The 21,869-nt window shown below is 33.2% G+C and overlaps 2 protein-coding genes across 7 annotated transcripts in view; one reads left to right on the top strand and one right to left on the bottom strand.

The window, feature by feature from the left end:
• Positions 1–21,869, bottom strand: part of Nachrbeta2 (nicotinic acetylcholine receptor beta2) — a 316,200-nt gene that overhangs the window by 111,990 nt on the left and 182,341 nt on the right. The window lies entirely within an intron of this gene.
• LOC145971572 (protein turtle homolog B) overlaps positions 1–21,869 on the top strand; it is a 230,575-nt gene that overhangs the window by 27,642 nt on the left and 181,064 nt on the right. The window contains exon 1 of one of the 6 annotated variants that reach the window (XM_083099392.1): positions 17,829–18,734. The exons of the other annotated variants lie outside the window; for them this stretch is intronic. Coding sequence (XP_082955518.1) covers positions 18,698–18,734 — 37 coding nt within the window. The 5' untranslated portion in view covers positions 17,829–18,697. Of the gene's footprint in view, positions 1–17,828; positions 18,735–21,869 lie in introns of those variants that run through there. 6 annotated transcript variants of the gene reach the window in all.

Genomic DNA, 21,869 nt, shown 5'->3' with positions numbered 1-21,869 from the left:
ATTTTTAAAGTTTGTTTACAGATGAAAGATCTTTCAGATGAAGAAGGAAAAAAGTAATTGGGTGACAAGCTGTAGCACATTATTTGTATATTTTTCATGCAGTATTTATAAAATTATGAATTAAACATTCTTAAAGATTCATAAAAAGACACTAAAATTATTTGATTCAAATAATAATTACATGAAAAGAAATATGGATCATCGTGTAAGAGTATAGCTATAATAATTATAGGAAGAGACAAAATGATATTTTCTTTCAAACGCAAAGATTTTACAAAAATATTTTCTTATATTTAAAAAAAAACTGTTCCCTTGACATAATTTAATACTTGTAATTTGACAGTGTAAAACAGTGCAAAAATTACATATGGATTCGAGTAAGCCAAAGTTGTGATGATGAAAGCACTAAATTGGGCAAAGCACTACGCGCAAAGCTAACTAATTTCATTCGCGGAGCGTCGATTTTCATGCGAGAGTTTCTCCGTAGCAAAACGCATCGGTGTTAATTGCGGGAGTGAATTAATTTCTGTTAGTTTGTCGGTCATTCGAAACGAGAAGCCCATTAACGAGCATAACAAAGGTCAGAAAGAACATTCAAAGTCGAGCTTATTTACTTTATATTTTTACGCTGTTGTTTCGCAGCATTATTTACCATTCATTTGTATTGAAAACTATTTGTATTAATTGTGTATATGTTTATCTTTTAAAATGTATAAATTAATATTATTTTTCATATTATTATCCATATTAATATTATTGCCAAGCGGAAAATGAAAATACTTATTTTTATAATGTATTTATAATTAATATTAGGTGATTTAAACAAGGAAGGACGAACGATAAATTATTCTCGGACTGCTTTATGACGTGATATAATTGTTTCTACTGTAGGAAGGTGACATCGATTTAGAAACAATTGGAATTGTCAGACGCCGAAGAATAAAAAAGAAGAATCGAGATAGCGCTCACGGCCGACAGCATCGCTTTATCGATCTTGAAAACGTGTCATTATCTACTAGCTTGGAATATGAAACGCTAAAGGCTTTTTATGACAGAAAAATTAATATCTTGTTTTGTGTCAATTGTTGTGTCAAGATTGTTGGAAATTGTATAATACATCAGATATGGAAATAACATGCATGCGTTAAATTGCAATTTATAGATGTTATTTATAATAGTAAAAATAATGTGTTGTATTATCTCGATATATTACTCACATTATTATTCGATATAATAATATATTAAAAATTATATATAAGAAGGAATAAAAAAATAGGATGTCAAAGATATTGTAACAAATTATATCTTCTTTGACACAGCAATTTCTTATGTACAATAATATCTCGTGATAAATATAATTCTGTATTTTTTATTTTATGATGAAATTAAATATATATATATATATATATATATATATATATATATATATATATATATATATATATATTAAAATTAATCGACACATATTGCATTTTATATCATTTTAATTAGCGCAGAGCATATTACTCAATAATATTTTGTAGCTTTATTATGTGCATAATGTGGAGCATTTCTGGTCAAAAAATGTCTCATATTGAGAAAAAAAACAACGTTTCAGAATCAAATTAAACAAATATTTTTGCATACCGTAAATTTTATTTTTAAAACAATATGATTTTTCGTTCGTTAGCGAGCGTAATTTATTCCCCCTAACAATCAAGAATTCCGAGAATTTCGCAGAGCATAGTTTGCCGCGCAGTTCCAACCATTGTTATGATGATCTGAGTTGGCAGATATAGAGGACCCATGATGCAAGAAAGAGACACACAATGAGAAGAGATAGATAGATAGAGAGAGAGAGAGAGAAAGAGAGAAAATTATTGGCGAATGGAACCAGTTGAGCAACTTTTGGTACCTCATGGCCTTTTGGTACCACACCAATGATTGCATTGCCAGAAGAAAGTGAAATAAAAAGAGGGACGAGAGAGGGGAGAGAAGTAAATATTTAAGATCAATAAACTTTCGATATTCGTGCAAAAATCGTTAATTACGCGGTTCGATAGATTAACTCGTAATAACTGCGAGATAATAAAGTTATTTCGTATCGTTATTTCATACAAATACTATTCGATAATTTGAACGGGATTTATACTATAAATTATTTCTATAACATCATATTTTTAAATTATAGAGATTTTTAAAATTATAAAGTATTCTAGAAATTTCTCGTTTTTCCAAATTTACTACAATTTGAAAAGTTAGAAATGTGTCACCAAAACTAAAGCATACTTTATGAAAGAATCATATCAGTTTAAGCGGTAATATTTGAATATCAAGAACCGTCTAGGGGAGCGTAAAACTGAAACTTTCGAAATACAATGTTTCATATGCAACGATTCAATATGAGTTCGTACCATGTATGTATGTACTGTCAATATTTGTCAATATTTATTTAAAAAGTTGAAGAGAAGAAAGAAATCGGAGAATGAACAATAAATAATTAATCGATAAAGTTTGTATCTTTATATTTACTCTATACATGCATTAATAACTTAATAATATGGAAGATGCGTAGAATTGAAATTGCAGGTTATCGATTTGCATAATTTTAATAATAAATAATAATAATTATAAAAATTAAAGAGAGAAAGAAAAAAATTATTATTTTTCGATTCTTTTGTTTTTGGAAGAAAGATAACAAGTGTGCGACTGTCGCGATTCTCGTGTTCTCTCGATTAATTTTATATTTTAGTTTACCATTGTATAGCGCTTAATCGTGTATAACTTGAAAAACCGTCTGTTGCCATTATAAATCGCATTCTGGATTGGACATGGATGGTCGACGAGATGCATTGGCGCCTGTAACATCGATATCGGAGCCGTTGTAAGCGGTGATATAGTGTTGTAACATCGACCACAGAACCACATCGAATTCTATAATGAATGTCTAATCGTATTGCTATATGCTAATGAATCTACATATATCGGTAAAAAAAAGATTGTGAAAATTTCACGAGTTTGTAATACATACAAAGACACGCGTGAATTACATGTAAATAGATCGTGACGCATGTTTCTCTTATTTAATTTACAAGTTGTTAATTGCAATTACATATTTGAGAAAACATTGTAGAAGTAAATTTCACAATTGCAATTAAAATGAGGTTAAAAGGGTGAAAACTAAATTGAATACAGGGGATTCGTGTTTCTCTCTCTCTCTTCCCCCTCTCTCTCTCTCTCACTCATGTTTAAAAATATACATGTTATAAAATATAATTGTGTGTAAAAATATTTTTTATATAAAAAATTTACGTATTATTTTTATAAATATAATTAAATTAATATAAAAAATATAAAATGTAATAAATAAAATATATTGTGCACATATATACATATATATATATTTTTAGGAATAAAAAATCAAAATTATATTCTTTTCTAAAAACGGATGGGATAGGACATTAAATTACTGAACGTGAATATTACTATTTATAGCGCAATGTCATAAAAGTATCAAACGCACAAGTTTTATATAAAACGAATATTTTTAACGAATTTTTTTTTAGTCTTTCAATTTGTCAAACGAATTTCACTCCTTTGTGTTTATTTTCGGGGGGAAAAAAATCAGTCCTGCTACAATCTGAACAATCTGCGTATGACGGTGATAAGAGCATTCTCAATTGGACGAAAACTGAACATTGATACTGCTCTTGTGTAACTGTAGCAGCAGCCGTTGCCAATCGTTATATAATATCTCAATAATTTTTGTCGTGCTTATGTTCATTCAAGTTGTCGTTCAATATAAAAAAATATATGATGCTTTCATCGTAAATATTAACATTAATCCAAAAATTGAAAAACTATTATTATTAAAACGCATCAAAAACGCACTTCGACTTTTACGCGATGCAACACACTCAAAACAAGAAAAATAAAGAATGACTTTTCAAAAGCGGATCGCTCGTTGTTGTTACGGCTCACAACATTTTGCAATAAACTTGTAAAAAAAATTTCGAGCACTACCACGATTTTATGTTTTTTCTACCGCAAGAGGTGGAAATCCATATTCCTATCTTTTTTTATGTATATTCTCGCTCCAGGAGTCGAATCTCGTCAGCCTTTTAAATACGGGAACCGCAAGTTTGCGAAAGAAGCGAAAAAATGGCCAACAAAATATTTATACTGAAAATATGAAGAATAGACATTGTCGGAATAAAAAGAGAAGAGGAAAGAGCGAGGGAGATGAGGATTCGGGAATTATTCGGAAGCGCTGCTTCACGACGTAAATGTCTGCGCGATAACTTTATTACTGAAACGATCGATTCAAATTACGATTTGCATGAGAAATATTTTTCATACAGTTTGGTCAATAGTCCCCTCGTTTAAAGCATCCCGGCACAGCCGAAGATCGGATTTATCTCGCTCGAATATTTTCCGGCGCGGAAATGCGCCGGTAAATATTCGCGCGCGCGAGCAAGTAAGCAAAACAAAAGTAGGAGGGGGGGGGGGGAAGAGAGAGCGGGCGGGAAGGAAAAAGGGGAGGGAAAATTCTGCTCTGCATTCATAATTTTCCTGAAATTAAGACCGCGTCGGCGACAGTCGCGTCTCAAATTGTCAAGATTCTTCTACGTGCTGCTCTTTAATCACGCGCTCGGGAGCGGAGATGCTAAGCGGGAATCCTATTGCGCTGCCGTAACAATGGCGCAGAGTGATAATAATAAATATTCCGGGAAGAGATATCGCGTGAGCGCGTTATCCGCCGCGTTACGAAGTGCAATTTTTTATTTTAATTACGAGAACAAGCGTTACCGCCCGCTGGGTTTCATTAGGAATTCGCTCCATTAAACCGACTGCGCGTACGTTCTTTTGCCGCTACTATGTTGCAGTTGTACGTACAAGTCCTCGATCGTCCCATAAACTAATAATAAAAACTGCTTGAATATAATAAAAAATAAATTATATATATAATTACAACAGTTAATATAACATTAGATGTATATTTTTATTAGAAGTAGATTTTGATTTATAATAGTAATCATTTTCTGTTGTTTGGAAAAATATTACTTTTTATGACAAACAGGAGAGAGCTCGCCGAGACCAGAATAATCTTTCTTCATCATGACGTTTTATTACAAATCGTACGTTTTTTTCCGTAACGAAAGTACATAACGAGATTTGTTATTAAGGAAATTAATTTTGTTTCAATTTTCTCTTAACAATTTCACGCGTAATTAATGATAAGAAATGTTGCGCGAACCAAATGCAAAAAATTGATGCGCATCTTGATTCCACGCAAACATCATGGCCCTTATTCCACCATTTTCGGGCATTTTCGTGCTACTGACGTACCGCGTAACCCATTTATATCATGCCGGTGTTCGCTCGACGCAACCGAAACAATTCGTTACACTTGAAATCAATTAGCGCGAAGTGCTGGTAAGTGGGTGAAAGGTCTTACGGCTCCGAAGCGCGGGAAGAGGGAAAAGGGAGGAAAGAAGGACGGATGCATGGTCGGTCGCTGCAGTTTGAGAAATGACTCTCTACCATTGTAGAGTTCATCTTCCTTCCTGCGTTTCTTCGCTTCTCGCGGCGCGCATATTCCCTTTTTTCGTATCTTCACTTTGTCCCTTCTCTGTCTCTACGTCTCTACTTCTGTTTTTATTTCTACATCCCGCTATCTTCTCTCTTCGCGTCCGCTTCTCTTCATCTTCTCGCGCGCCTATGACGTGTTTGTGTCTCCGCTCTCCCATTCTTCTTCCGACTAATGGAAGCTCACACGGGAAAGGATGGACGCGACTACGGGATAAAATCTTACGACACTTTCACAGGGAGAGACCGCAACTAAATCGCCGGTAATTGCATTTGCGAGCACTTATTGTGTTTTTCGACTTTCACTCGTGAGGCTATGTTTGCGCAGCGCGAGAAAAGACAGGATCGTCCTCGTCGGATTTTATAGAATTCCAACGATTCCATTTCTCTCGTTTTTCCACTCGTTTTTCGATTATTTTAAAGTATTACAGAGAGACCGTTATTTAGTTTTTCATTATTTTATTATTATTTTTTTCATATTTTATCTTTATGACAACTAGTATCAAAAACAAATATAATTCTTTTTTCACTTTTAATCCACCAAAGTGAATTTCTAACATAAAAATGTATATGTTAATAAATTTGTTATAATTTTATATAAAAATATATTTAGGAAAATGATAACTAAAATTTTCTAAAAGAGAACATAAAAATAAGTATACGATACTAGTACAAAAGCATATTCATAAGAGAAATTGGAATATAATACATTTGATTATGTAAATCTTTTGGTCTGAAATTTTTTAGATGATGCAGAATATTAAAAATTTTTTAATCAAGAAAAAATATTCTCCAGAAATATTTGCTATTTTTTTTCAAAGCTGCAGTATTGGCATAGACGGAATGCTAAAAGGAATTAAATTATATATTGGCTCTTTTAAAATAAGTTCTTTTATTTATGAGTTTCGCGCGCAGAATAATATTTTAATAGTATAAATGCTGCATTTTCATCGTTTCCAGGAAATGGGTTAAAATCCCGGCAAAACGGAAGTCACGAGATTCGCGCCGATGCGTTCGTTGGTAGGACGAAAATTTCGATACGCGCGCGTGAGGCTACAAATATACAGCACTTGTAAGAGTGGCATCCGCGAATATCGTCTGCGCGCGTTTTCGGAAGTTAAACGACGCGTGGAATTATGGCATGGAATGCGATATTCAGGGCAGCCTCATTAACGCATTACTGCAATTAGATGTCTATTACAGATCAGAGCGATCAGCGCCCATGCTCTTGCATAACACGTACACACGCACGCACGCACGCACGGTTATGTGGTTGTTGTGTACGCGATCGATGACTTCGTGAAGGGAAATATTTCGCGGCATGCGTCCGTTGGTATGCGCGAATATGCGTCAATATGGGCGCGATATATGTCGGTATGTGCGGGCATAATATGTCGACAAATGCTTGCGAATATATACGTCGACAAGAGAGAAAGAGAGCAGTGTGACAAGCGCGACGAAACGGCTGTCGGGGCCCTTTGAGAGTATTTTTATGGTCAAGCTTTGTGCGAAGGGCGAGAAATGGACGTGAATTTATTATGTATTCCGGGACACGTATCTCTTGAGAGTACTAAACCGATGCGCGTGATGTTAAGCGGATCGAATGGTTTAAGAATTCAACGGATTTATAATGTTGACTAAATCTGCTTTGGGTATACATTTTTGTGACTTAATAATTATTAATTATGTATAATCGAGGCTGGATTTTTGATGTGTATATTGGATTTATTGAAATATTTTTTTATTATTTAAAAGAGAAATAATAGAGAGACATTCTCTCTTTAAGCTTGTGTATGAATAAAATGGAATGGAATTTTTTATATTTGATGGAAGCAGGAAATATGAAAAAAGAAAGAATTTAGATGACAATAATAAATATAATCAATTTTTGTTATTATAAATGTTATTTATTGAAATATTTTGTTTACTTAAAAATGATAGAGAGACATTCTCTCTCTAAGTTTGTGTATAAATAAACTGAAACTCTTTTATATTCGATGGCAAGAAATATTAAAAAAGAAAAATAATTTCGGTAACAATAATAAATGTAATTAATTTTTGTAATTACGACTGTAATTTGTCGTCAATATTTGTGTTACTGTATTAAAATAATAACCATGTTACAAGTACAAAAAAAAATAAGTTTTTCACTGCAAAAATAATGTACATTCTACTCTATGCATTTTTAATGACGGTCTTGCTTTCTAAAGACACGTTGTATAACGACGATCTTCATTTTGCTAACTTAAGAATTCTACTAACTTTAGGTTTCTACTAACTTAAGGCAGGTAAAAGCTCGGCTCAACTACTCGAGTTTCGTTCTTGCCATGTATTTTTAAGACTATAACACATGGCGAAACATTGCAACTTTTATGCATTATACATATATCTTCTTGGTACTGCGTATTAAAATGGAAATTTAGTGCAACGATATTTTTCCATGAAAATATAATTCGAGAGTGTAACAAATGTTGTCGATGTAAATAAAATGATTTTGGCATAACTCTCTGAAGACGAGTAATGTGAAATTGGCGCAAAATCGCAATTATGTTATATCACATAATTTTTTTATGGATGCATCAAAAATTCATATTTTTCATTTTTCGATGAAAAATTCCCGCAACCAATATTAATAAATAATTTGATACCAATAAAAAAATATTTATTTTTTGCATAAATATAAAAAAACATCATAGCAGTATGTTTAAATATAATTGTATCTTTTTATAAGATTATTGCGCGTTGTTCCAGGATTATAATGATCATTTTTCCTATTTACCTATGCAAATCACAAATATCGCGTAAACATATGATATCGTGGCATGTATTAACGAACGGCATTAACTATTATCTGCCATCAGTTATAATATACACAACTCGGTGCTTTAAACGAGCAAATTGTTTGCGCACTTTGTAATGAAGTTTGCTCGCGAAATAGCCTCGCAAATTTTCCATCAGTATCGTTTTTGAGAATGTTGGAAACGAAACGATACTTTTAGATATTACGATGGGACAATCGTGCTGGCAGGTTGACAGCGAATAAATCGACGTCGAAATGTTTTCGATATGTAACGGAGAACACGAAGCATTTTAAGCGAGAGGGAGGAGAAGGGGGTGGTTACATTTTGGCGCGAGCATGCGTTTTGACGAATTTATGTGGCAATCAATTAAATTGATGTCTCGCATCTTGCGTAATCTCGTAACACATGCCACGATAGAGCATTTAATTCACCGCAAGATATCAAGAGATATCGGTAGCTTTAGATATCGGTCGCTTTACAGAGAAAGAAACAAAAAGAAAGAACGATTTTTAGTAGTTCTATTAAATATGCGAATTTTTTTGAAGTGCAATTTCATGTAAACGTCGATAAAAATTTATTTTATGTCACACACACACGCGATATTTCTATTTCCCGAGACATGCGCTCTCAAACGTGTTTTACTTTTTTTAATAAAAAATAGATTTTTATTACATATATCATCTGTTCTCGAACAATTCGTGTAGTAGGAAAAACAAAACGAATTTCTTCTTTCTTTCTTATATAAATACACAATAATTATCTAATTCTCAAAAAAAAAAAATATTACAAGACACCTTAAAATATAATTATTATCTGGTTGTAATTTTATTATATAAATCGGTGAAAATATTATCCTCGTTTTATCGTTATCGTCATTATCATCATTATCGTCATAGTCGATTAAAATGTTATCCTCGTTTTGCCATTAATTAGCAGGATTACGAAACATTGCATTCTACGTCGCCGGAATAGGGGGGATCAAAATTGCTTACAGTAGGAAATATTTGTCGCGCGACGGAGGATATTTTTCTCCATAATTTTCCGGTCGCATTAAGGCTTCGCATCGCGTTTAAATGGCGTGTCGGGACAAGTGTGATCGTGACAAGCGTGATCGCGACTAGGCCGATGATGCTTGAGATCGATCTACGACAGCTGCCGGCCGTAAAAACGAAAGAGATAGTCCCGAAAGAAGCGAGGAGAGGAAGTTTTCGGCGTTTTCTTTCGCTCGGCGAGCGATCGTTAAGCTTCGCGGCGTTAATGCCGGGAAAGGAAAGGAAAACTGCATTCCCACGCCGCGCCGCGCTTAATTTGCACCGTTTACCTCTCTCGGGCTGCTCCTTTTTTTTCGTCGTCTTGCACGAACGCCTTCTGCTTCATTCCCTCTCCCTTTCTCTTTCCCTCTCTAACCTTCTCACCCTCTCGTTTCCATTCTTTATGGCGACTCGCTCGTGAACTTAGGCACCGGGAGAACTTAATCCTCCTCGCCCTTTCCGCATCACGCGGCTTCTTCTCCCCGCCGGCGCTCTTTCTCTCCTGGATTTATTCCAGGTAAACTTGTTAGCCGATAAATATTTCCTTGTCCCAAATTATCCCGCGTCGCAACCACGGCGTCGCATAATGCAGAATGCCGCGTTAATAGCCGTACCGTCTTTTCTTATATCTTAATCGAATCTAGATGCATTTTAGCCGCTCGACTTTCTTCGGGTAAATCTTGCATTTCAAAAGCGAGTGTCTAAATAGAACAGATGTTTATTTAAATTTTTATGCCAAACATGAATGAAATATTTTGGAGCGCGTGTCGAATATATTACGAATTCCCTGTTTTAAGATTATTTATAATTGAGATTAAGATTTAGTGTGTTGTGTGTCTTTTATGAGACAAAGATAAAAAGAGAAAAAAAGCAAGAAAGAGAATAATCCATTCCCACAGTTGTTTTACTGAACGATTCCAAACTTCAAACTGCTTTATTATATTACAATTTTAATAAATTTATGGTTGTAAAAGAAATTATTAATGGGTTTTGCCATGTTATAATCACCAAAAGTGACGATGCGTTGGAGAAGATTTGTTGCAACTAATATTATATTGTAATCCTCTTAAGAGAAACTTGTATTAATTATGGTTAATAAGATATTCATGATTAAATATATAATTTATTATCGGAAGTTGTAAGTTAGAAGATGCATCAAATACTTTTCAATATGTTTACTCAATTTTACGGATTTTTCAAGTTGCTGAAGACGAATCCAATATTAAAATTGATAAATTTAATATGATGAAATCAATAGCAAAATAGTAGTAAATATCAAGGTTTAAAAGGACTCAGATTTTTTTTATTAACTTCTTTAATTTAAATGTCAATTTTGATATCATATTTCTATTTAGCAATCTAGAAAATCTTTAAGTATGAAAAATATTTGGTTAATCCTGAATGGCTTAATTTATAATTTCTCTGCAATAGATTTCATATTAAATCATAAATATTTTATTAGTTAAAATCAACTTTTTTTTAAGGATTGAAAATCCTACAATAATAAATTCGTGACTGCAATTTTTCCACTATGTTATATACGATAGCTATAACTTGATAAAATACATTAAAACAGCTTTTTTATAACTTTAATAACAATTTTCCAAAATTGTAACATAATAGAGGGGTTAAAATCATATCCAGCGTAAAAAAATCACAGAAAATGATCTTTGTTCAAAAAAAATTATTCTTTGTTAAATTGTGTTATTTAAAAAAGGAATATGCAACTCGTGCATTAATAAATCGCACCGTACGATAAATTGAGATCTCTTCTCTCGTGTTGCTTCAACCTTACGAGTGTGAAAGATCGCGTCAACGGTCGACGCGCCTAAGACGTTAAATCAAACGGGAGAACGAAAATGGAAATTAACTTTTACGACATGCACATTGCGCGGTCGATTTATTAGCTGTAAAGTGCGCATCTCGCGGTGAAGACGCACCGCGATGTATCCATCTGAAACCAACTGCAGAACTATTTAACGGATATGTACTTCGACGCCGTCTTGATAACCACACGGAGTACAACATATAACATAAGTTGCTTCCGATGCTTTCGTGTGACATGTTCAGAGAGAGATTTCAATTATCGGCGCGCAAAATTCGCGGGAAAGCTCCGATAAACTAGTTTTGTATTGGAAGCATCGCCAACTTATCTCGCGCAGTTAACCATTTATGATAACGATTTATTCACGTGAATTTAATAGCGTCTCGACCTGTTTATAATATATGTATTGAAGTGATATAAATCGAAATTCTAAAATACGATTGTATAACATTTCATTCTCTTTATAAGATACAGAAGTTAGAAAACTTAATAATGATGTCGAGAAATGGAGACTTTATATTTTACATATAAAACGATTTAATATATAAAAAATATTATATTAAAACATATTTAACATATTTTTGATACGATTTAACATTATAAGTCACAGGACACAAGTAAAAATTTACAAACTATCATGATGACAGAGATGTAAATGTTTTTTTTTTTAAATTGTATATTTCTTTGGCGAAAGGGGCAAGTATCTTTAAAATATCGAATAGAAAGCGGGCAAGAGGCATTTCTATAGAGCTGTTAAACGTCCATCCGCATATTCAACATGTGTGTTCATTGCGCGGTCATAAATTATCGGGGTAATTCCTGAATAATCGCTTATTTCACGCGGCCATTTTCATAGCACGAGAAGCGTGCTGCGGCGCACTTAATTTACATAATTCACTTACAGCTTGCGAAACATGAACCTCGACTGTAATTACGTCAATAGGGTGAGCGTGATTTCAACATTTTTTTCTTTGTGTATTCTTTCTTTTTTTTCCTAGATTAGTACTATTATTCTCCGTCATCAGTCGAATATGAATATCTTACACGCTATCAAAAAATTAAATTTCACTAATTATTAATCAAGAAATATAAATGGAGAGTCAAAAAAATATAAACAATAATTTTTATAAAATTTAACGTGTGCAATTTTGATCGCATCGTCACGTAAACAAATTTATTTAATAATTTAAAGCGCGATATTGAGAGTAGATTGTTATCGAAATTTTTATTGATTAATAAAAAATAATTTATTTTTCGTGATTGAAATTTACGCTGTTAATAGATGTCGATTATATTATTATATCTCATTTTTTAATATTCTTGCACGATAAAATACAATGATAACTGTCGCCAATTATCGAACAATCTGTCAGTACGTTTAAAGTACGAGAATTTCGTGATATTCGGGGAAAATCCACGGATGGCACGGATTTGTCGCTCAGATAGTGCAATTTCACTCGTTGCCGAGTGTCAACTTAGCTCTCGTCTCCTTAATGCTGCTGGGTCAAGGCGGTTCGCAATTAAGACCGCGAAAACTTTTGACTCGCGGAAAAACGGAGAGAAAATGACAGAACCGTGCCCCTTCCGATACGAATAGAAACGGATAGACTTTCCACCTGTTTACACTTTCAAAATATTTGACATTTGAATCGTACGCGCGATCGTTGATTCCTTTCGAGTGATTCTCAAAAGTTCACGAAAAAGGGTTGAAGCGGAAGGGAGAAAGAAAAGGGTGGAGGCTCGTTCCCCGGCGTGTCGGAAGTTCGCGACGTTGACGAGACGCCGTTACGGAAAAACACATAAAAAGGAGTCGCCGAAAAATTGGCGACGGCCGAAAAGGAGGAGGAGCGATAGGACAGAACTGGAAGAAACTGGATGACAGATAACAAAGTTCGTTCTCCTTTTTGCGTCGTCTTTCTCTGGCCACGAATCATCGCGTTTATTAAATCCTAAAGAGAAAATAAGCTTATGGTACTGCGGTATAAAAATAAGGATGCTACTTCTTCCCTGTGAGATCAATGACAAATGTAGCATACATCCGATCTTTCAAATTACACGTAAAACTATGAAATACTAAAGTAAAAATATGAAGGAATCATTTATGATGAAGAAGAAAATTGTTGTACGGTTTTATAGCTAACTAAAAGAAAATAGAGTACGAATATAGAGGTGATTGCCAAAGCTGCGGTTGCCAAGAAAGTGTCGCGCAAAGTTATTCGAAAGAAAACTTCATCGAGAAGACACTCTACAAAGAATTTAACGAAATTATAGAGAATAATGTAAATCTCTCTCTCTCTCTCCCCCCTCCTCTTTTTTTGCGCATATTTTTAATTTTATTTTAATCATCAAATATATTTTCAAGTAAAATCAATAAAGAATTTGACAAAATTAAATCTGCGAAATTAAATCTGTTTAAATATGTGATAATATAAAAGAGATAATTTGGAGCATATTAAACGTGTGTAATTTGCGGCAATATTTCTCCGTGGATTAATTTGATTGTATTTGAATTCGTATCCTTACTAAATCACAGTTCAATCATTAAATGGGTTTCAAATAATATGCTATATTCGAATGCGGATTATCGTGGAAAAGTCCGATAATATTAACACTTTATTCATTATTCGTGAAACAGCACAGTGCTTTGGCGGTCGGTAGACCTTGCCTATAAGCCATATTAAAGCAACTTTGAATCGAGTTTCGGAAGAGCGGACTCGTCGATTCAACGTGCCTTTTCATCTCGCGAAAAGTTTTCATCTCGCTGCTGCTTAATGGCGCCCTTTGGCATTCGTCGACGCTTCTGGATTATCGGTCATTTTTAAGCACCCCTACATAATTCAGTGTCAGCATTTGTTGATGGAGATCAAATAATACATGAGTCTCTTTACGTAAATTAGAGAAAAAATTTCCCGGAATTGCGAAATTTCGACAATCACCGATCGTAAAAAATGTTCATATAAAATGAAATTATTTCTATTTAAGTAAACTGTTTCGTTAATTTTTGAGAAACAAAATCCTTGGTAAAAATTTTAAAATAATAATTTTCATTGCATGAAAAATCCAATGTAATAAATAATAATTATTTATTAAAAAATAATTATTATAAAAATGATAACTATTTTAATTGAGAAATCTAATTTTTTTTTAATTTTCTAATTAAGACCGAAGTTTTAATATTTGAATTCTTCTTTTGTAAATTTTACAAAATTGAAATTAGAAGTGATGAAGTTTTTTTTCCACTTTTTCCTACTGGCATTAACATTAACCTAAAGTATATCACTAAGAGTTGCTTATCAAATTTACATTTCATGTGAATTACTTTTTTATAGAAAATATTTCGAGTTGCTTGCTACGAACTACTTAACAGATTTTAATTTAAAAAAAAGAAGAAATAAAAAAGTTGACGTTTTACAATGTCCGTATGAAATTTCGTTGTTCCGTAATTTTATGGTTTTGAAATCTCTTTTCTCCGTAATTTCGGTTACAGAAATACCATTACTTATTCTACATCTACGCCTTGCATTATACTAATGTCAGTGAAATTTATTGTTTTAAGTTTAAAAAAACAATTATTTATAAAGGAAAAAATTGTATTTTTCCTGGTGTTTTAAAAATCAATTTACTATATATATGAAACTACATAGATATAATTGATGATAAAAATAGTGATAAAATATTATTTTCATTATATTATTAAAAATTAACGATGTTTTTTTTGCATTTGTAATATGACATCAAGAAAGGCCAGTGTCATCCAAAATTGTTATTGTTACACGCCTCACTAGATAAATAATTATCGCGGTTTTCCATTATTGTATCACTGCAATTTGTAAGCGTCGGCGGTATCAAGTCAGCAGAATTTCCAAGATTATTCCGTGGGTAAGCATACTCGCGCGCTTCGGCAACATTTCGAATGTGTTTTCCGACTGCATGCCGGTGGTATCAGAACCATCTACCCTAGCGTGTCGCGCAAATGAATTATTTTACGTCTCAAGATACCTGCCGGTATTTCGAAAGCGACTACGAGGAGGCGAGAAGGGAATGCGGCGGTCGTACAATTATTCGAGGTTAAAGGACGACGCTGATATATTGGGGCGAGGTCTCCTGAGGAAACTGTCATCCATAGCGAGGCAACAGAGAGAGAGAGAGAGAGGGGGGGGAGGGAGAAAGAGAGATGGAACCCTTGTGTCTTCGAGCTCCTCGCTCGAGTTGCCTCATCGACCCCACCGACCGACAATCGGTGCTGTTTGAGTAATTGGATGCGATGTCTTTCTTTCATATTTTTTTCTTCTCTTTTTTGCGTAGTTTCGAATAATCGTGTCGCGATGCAGAACAATTTTCGAGGCAAATTACCTCGGCGAGGGAAAAGAAAAATTATGTGCAATAAAATGACGAAATTACTATTTTATGCGTTTGTCGGAGATTGTTATTGGATTGCAATGCCGGTTGTCCACAACTTGTGAATTAGATTGACCCGACAGCGGAAGCTAGGACAAATTGTTTTAATTAAACAATTGTATGAAATAATTTTCTACTACCTCGTCTGTGTAGAATGGAATCATCGCTAGAAAATTATGCATGTCAAAGAAAAGTGGGAGGAAAGTTCTTTAGTAATTAAAATCGAATTGTGACAAGTGTAATTGTTACGTAAACTAATTTCTGAATTCAATTATAATGCAGAGGAACATTTAACATTTAGATGCATATTTTCTCAGTTGGATATAACTGATACTTCAGTTAGATGTAGACTAATGTGTATTTCTTCTTTCATTTTTTATTCCTCTAGAAACGCTAAGGATAATTTTTATAATCCCTTCTTTTTTTAAATTGCATAGTTTTACGCTACACTTATCGGACACTAATTATTTTTGTCCTTTTTGAGTTTTCTGTCAATTTCATATTTTACGAATCTTTTTCTACTACATCTTATTGATATCTTTATAATACAATTTTATTTTTCTGTCTATATTCTGCCATAAATTAAGGATTAAAGAAAGATTTACTACACGTCATGCTTTAAAGGTGTAACAACAGCGATAACATTTACCTTTATAAATTGCACTTTGACAACCGTATGATAACAACGAATAACGCATGACAAGATTCGACTATTAATGTTTACAATAGTGTTGGGGCGATCATATGGGGCGATCATAAATCTCAACGACTATATCTCGTCGATAGAGAAAGACTTTCCGTAAAAACTTTCGGTTAGCGTATTTGCGCGAGAGAATTATGGCTCTGAGGGATAGGAGAGGCAATCAGCTGATAAGAGAGAAGGGAGTTAAAAGATAATGGAACGCCGCATGCTTGCGTATAATTGAATTATGTATTATTATAGACTGTCGAACTTACAATAAAATTCGAATGTACAAACTTTGCGAAGGACGAGATACAATTTTTTTTATCTTCCAATCTCTCGAAAGACTCGAAATATATATCGCGCGTGTTTCGTGCTCGAAATGTGTGAGAAAAAAATTAAATGGAATAATTTACTCACCAACTGTCACGCACCTGCCGCATGCATATTTGCCATCTCATCGATATATCAGTCTCTATTTGTTTGAAAATTCCACGAAGAAGATTCACTTGCCCATACGAATAATAAATATTGCGAAAACGAGCTCGATTACGATCGCGCGCGCGCGCACACAAATTTATAAACGATATATGGGCTCGATATTTCACTTTCGAGTATTTACTTTTGCGTGTATTCACTTTCAACATGGAAAGAATATGGAAAAATACATCCGGCAATTTCCGGATTATCGCGAGAAAATCGCTGGCACAATATTTTTATTTCCGATATATTAATGTGACTTGTCCTGCCTCGTCGATTGATGAATAATACTAATTATTAATGTAATATATTATTACAAATCGTATATTATTGTAATATATTATTACAAATCGTATATATGTATATAAACATCCGATATTTTATTCCTCGCTTATTCGCTTTCTCGACAGTAGAAAAAAGACATAAAAACATTATGTGTGTATCGTTCGTGTAATCAGCTTGAGGCAAGGAGATGCGCAATATAAACATTCCTTGAAGGACACGCGAAGTATATTACTGGAGAGAAACATTCCGAAAATTATGAGGGAGGGGGACGCGAGCTCGCGTTGTGTAAATACCGTCTGTCATTATTAGGTCAGTCTATCACCGCGCGTTCTCTCGAGAGGTACTTGTTTAAAGAAAACTAATCGCGCGTACGTATAATTACGTTAAATTACACGATATCACTTTGTTAGACAAGGGATATTGAAACTGACATGTCGCCGCGTCGTGTCATCGAATATAGAGACTAAGAAATACTTGACAGGCTTGTGAGTGACTCGTATTCCTGGTGAGCGATGTGCGAATCATTTCTTTCTAGATTTTTCCCGCGCGTTTTCTAATCGCATATTAATTGCCTTCGAAGAATACACGCGAGAGACGGGAGTGTCGAATTAAAATTTATTAAAATTTATTAAAATTTATTAAGTTTATTAAAATAGAATATCTCTCTCTCCGATATTACGTCAGTTGTAATTATGATTGTAATTTAATAGAATTAATATTGTATATCGAACGCGATTGTGTTTACATTTACGCACTTCGTCGAGATTTTGCGAGGCGATGACGTGTCACTCGGTAAGTGCGTCGTGTTCCAGCTAGTCTGGGGAGGGGAGGGGGGCGCAGTCGTCGAGAGTATTTCGAAAGTGCTGGGCACGCAAAATATATCGGGGGCGATCGTTATATGTATAAATATATAACGATAATATATAACGATTGTGATTCCTCGCGATCGAACATTTAATCGGTGCGTGAATCGAGATTGATGGACGCTGCGTCGCTTTCTTTCTCGACGAACATCTCGATGACGTGTACGTTTTTTTTTCGCTAGTCGTTGGCCGCCATTACGCGAAAGTGAATTTCGAGAGGTCCTCATTATATTAACGGTATTTCGTGATGATCGATATTTAATCGGTGAATCTCGATTAATAAAACGTCAAGTGTAACCTTCGATGAAGGTTATGGCGTCGTAAAAATCCTCGCACGTCTGCGCGCCTGCTAATCGTCGTGTGGCAAATGTGTATACGCGAATTTCGCGAGTGTCGCGAATAAGTATCGGACGAATGTACATTGCAATTGCATCGTCTTTTAACATGCACGAGCCGGGAGCAAATATGGTGGTACAACGTACTAAATGGAATCGCCGATTTTTTGTCGGGAATACAAGTGTCGGACGAATATGGTTACGCGAGTACAAGTTGTGTATGTGTATGTGTTGCAAAGATCGATATTCAATCGAATGTGCGCGAAATAAATGACGATAAAGGAAATGAAAATATTTAATGCGATTATTATCAATAATACGGATGATTGATACTTTTAATCGACTGGACTTTAGTGACATGGATCATCGATATTCATCGAATGTGCGATAGATCATCGATCATCTATAACCAAAGCATCGGACAAAAAGATGGATCGGAGGAAGGGAAACAGCGAAACAATAACTAGTGAGTCTATAATTATAGTAATTAATTAAATCTTATATTAATTTTATTATTAATTTTCGTATATACGATGAATCGATACGATTGGGTGGAATAAATTTCCTTTATGTGAATATAGGAAAATATTTATCAATAATATAATAAAATAATTACATATTAATTAAACATATATATAAAATATAGTAAATATTATATTGTATTATATTGTAAATTACATAATAATTAAATATTTATTATATAAAATAATTTCTTCAAAAATATGCATCTCTCGAAAATGAGATTAATTTATAATATGTATTTTGTTACAATTTTTTACATTATGATATGATATTCAATATTTATATACATAAAAATAATTAATACATTGGAATAATTAATCAATTCATCGTATATCAATATATTAAATTTTATATAATGCAGAAAATTAATAGTGACGTTATAAATAATAGCCACCAACATTCGAGGAGTAAAACGTTTGAAAGCATTACAATTATAAAAATAATTTTAGGTAATTTTTTTTAAATAATTTTTTTTAATTTATTAGATTTTTTTAGCAATTTTTTGAGAGGTAGAAACACGCAGGCATTTTTTCACTTTTATTAATAATCGGGCATTACAATTATTATTATTATACAAGCATTAGATTATTATAATTTTATCATCGGTTTATATTTGTGGTTTTATATTTCGGAGTTACTAAAATTTACTAATTAAATCGAAGATGAATATAATCACTATTTGATATATATTTCGCGTTTAGAATTTCCTATATATTTTATAAATGTCCGAATAAATGGAATTACGTTTACGGGAGATCTTGCGCGATTTATACGCAGCGATCGAAAGTCATCCATTAAATTTGCATTTCCTCCATTACACGTCGCTTCTGAGAGAAAAACGCTTGTTCTCGCAGAAATTCTTTGTAACGTTGCACATCACCGATCATTATTCACATGATTCCGGAAATATTCGCGGGATGGCGATCGAGCGCATGTAAAATAATTCAGAAATAACCGTTGAAGTTCGGGGAGGGACAGAGGATGGCCATTAAAACGAAAATATCGAGTGTTCCCTCGGGTATTTCGCGAAGAGTCGCGCGCTTTTTACACGAAACAACAAATGACTAATGACATTACGGGTATTACGATAAGCACCGGAAACAGGAAAAACTAGATGGTGACTCTCTCCGGAACAAGTTCTGGAGTATTTTCTAACATTGTGTGCCTCAGAATGTTCGGGAATAATTTATTTCATGAATACTGTGGAGCGTATTTCCTTAATGCATTATTCAAGAATTTATTAAACCAGAATTTTATAATTAATGCAAGTAAAATGTTGCGCATTTGATAATATGCACAATTTTCATAGACAAGACAATTTTGTTGTTAAATGTTAATTTAAAATAAAATGTATATAAATTATATATAATTATATATGGTTCTCTGTTGTACTAAAGAGGTTAAAATGATATATTTTGTAGAATTAATTAAATTGTAAACAACATTGCGCATAAATTTATTCGTGTGAAATTTCATGAATTTTTCCGTTTCTAGATTTTTTTTAGAGACGATTATTTTAAAACATTTGATGAATTACTTAGAATTATATTTTTAATATTTGGGAATCATGAAAATATTAATCAAAACTAAGCAAAATTTAATTTTAGAGGATAAATATATCTTGTCCTTTAATTATATAAATATAAAATAATTTCTCGTGATTTTGTTATGAAATGTTTATTATTCTTTACTTATTGTTCTTGTTGTCTTTGCAAGTTTGCTAATTTCTCCAAGCAAAAATAAACGTTCTATGAACGTGGGTGTTAAGTAGTTTAAGTTTTCTCGTGTATTGTGTGCGTGTCATATAATGAACGCGCGCGCGGTTGGCGATATAATTATGAACAACATGAGAGTAAATGTTCTTAGAGATAAATTATCGTCAATTGTGTTGTTATTATGGAAATTGCTTTGCATATCAGAGTAATTTATCTGAATTTTATCAGCCACATAAGGAACAAGGGTGTAATCAATAGGATGCATGAAAAATAGGATTTATCGTTGATTCTTTATATAATTATGATGCTTCTCATATTTATTAAAATTCCGTATTAATTATAAAATTAATTATAAACTGATTGGAAATTTAATGTAATGGGACAAATATCACTTTACAAATATAACATTTTTGTTGTATAATTTGGAATTAGAAACAATTATTAAATATTGAAATAAAGAATTATTCAATTAAATAATTATAGAATCACAAAATACCAGTTAAAATGTCAGTGTGTTTATAAATTTTACTAAACGATATCGCTTTCGGCTAAAATGAGCAGTGTTTTATTTAAAAATTTCACGTTGTGTTATGTAACTATGGGGCAAGCGTTTGCAAATGCAGTATTTCAATGTTTAAAAGTCTGCTTTACAGAGGTACGGAGTCTAACAAAGTGGTCTATATGCTGGATGAGGAACGAGAATGTGCGCGTGCGATTCGTACATTTGTTTCTACATAGAATAAAAATACCCTTTTTCGTAAGTCATGGTTTCTCGTCTTTACTTGCCTTAGTGCTCTAGTTAACATTAAAATTTTAACCTTGGTGTTTGACATTTTCAAGCAGGAGTAATTATCCATTTGATGCTACACTCGTTTATTGTTTATTATAATTGTACAATTAGAAATGTAAACACGCGTGCGGATAAAATTGATGATTTATCTTACGATCGTGTAAGGAAATTCTACAATTTTTCGGTGAATTTTCGGAGAAATTTTCATCGCTTATATGATTTTTAGAAACTATAAAAATATAAAAAAGAAAAAATAAAATTGAAGGAAGAAAGAAAATTATATCATACAGGAATTTTGTCTTTACTTTTTCATCTAATTTTCGCGTATGAATTTTTCAATACAATTATATGATATGCTTATTGTTAAATTCATAGACATGTGATTTTCTTCCTGTATTTGGTGGATCTTGTTACACGGTTTAAAGTCTCGCAAAAATCCTGATTGAGTTCTTTCTTCCTCTCTGTTTCTGTCCTTCTGCCGATAGTCATTGAGAAAAGTCCGGGGATAATTCCGACTCGTCCGAGGAACATCTGGCTCACGTTCATTACGAAGTTTCGTACACTATGATCGTCG

This window comes from Camponotus vicinus, unplaced genomic scaffold (assembly GCF_025532165.1).
Source record: "Camponotus vicinus isolate PSW18456_S1 unplaced genomic scaffold, iyCamVici1.0 SCAF_5, whole genome shotgun sequence".
NCBI lineage: Eukaryota > Metazoa > Arthropoda > Insecta > Hymenoptera > Formicidae > Camponotus > Camponotus vicinus.
This window is presented reverse-complemented; position numbering and strand designations above follow the sequence as displayed.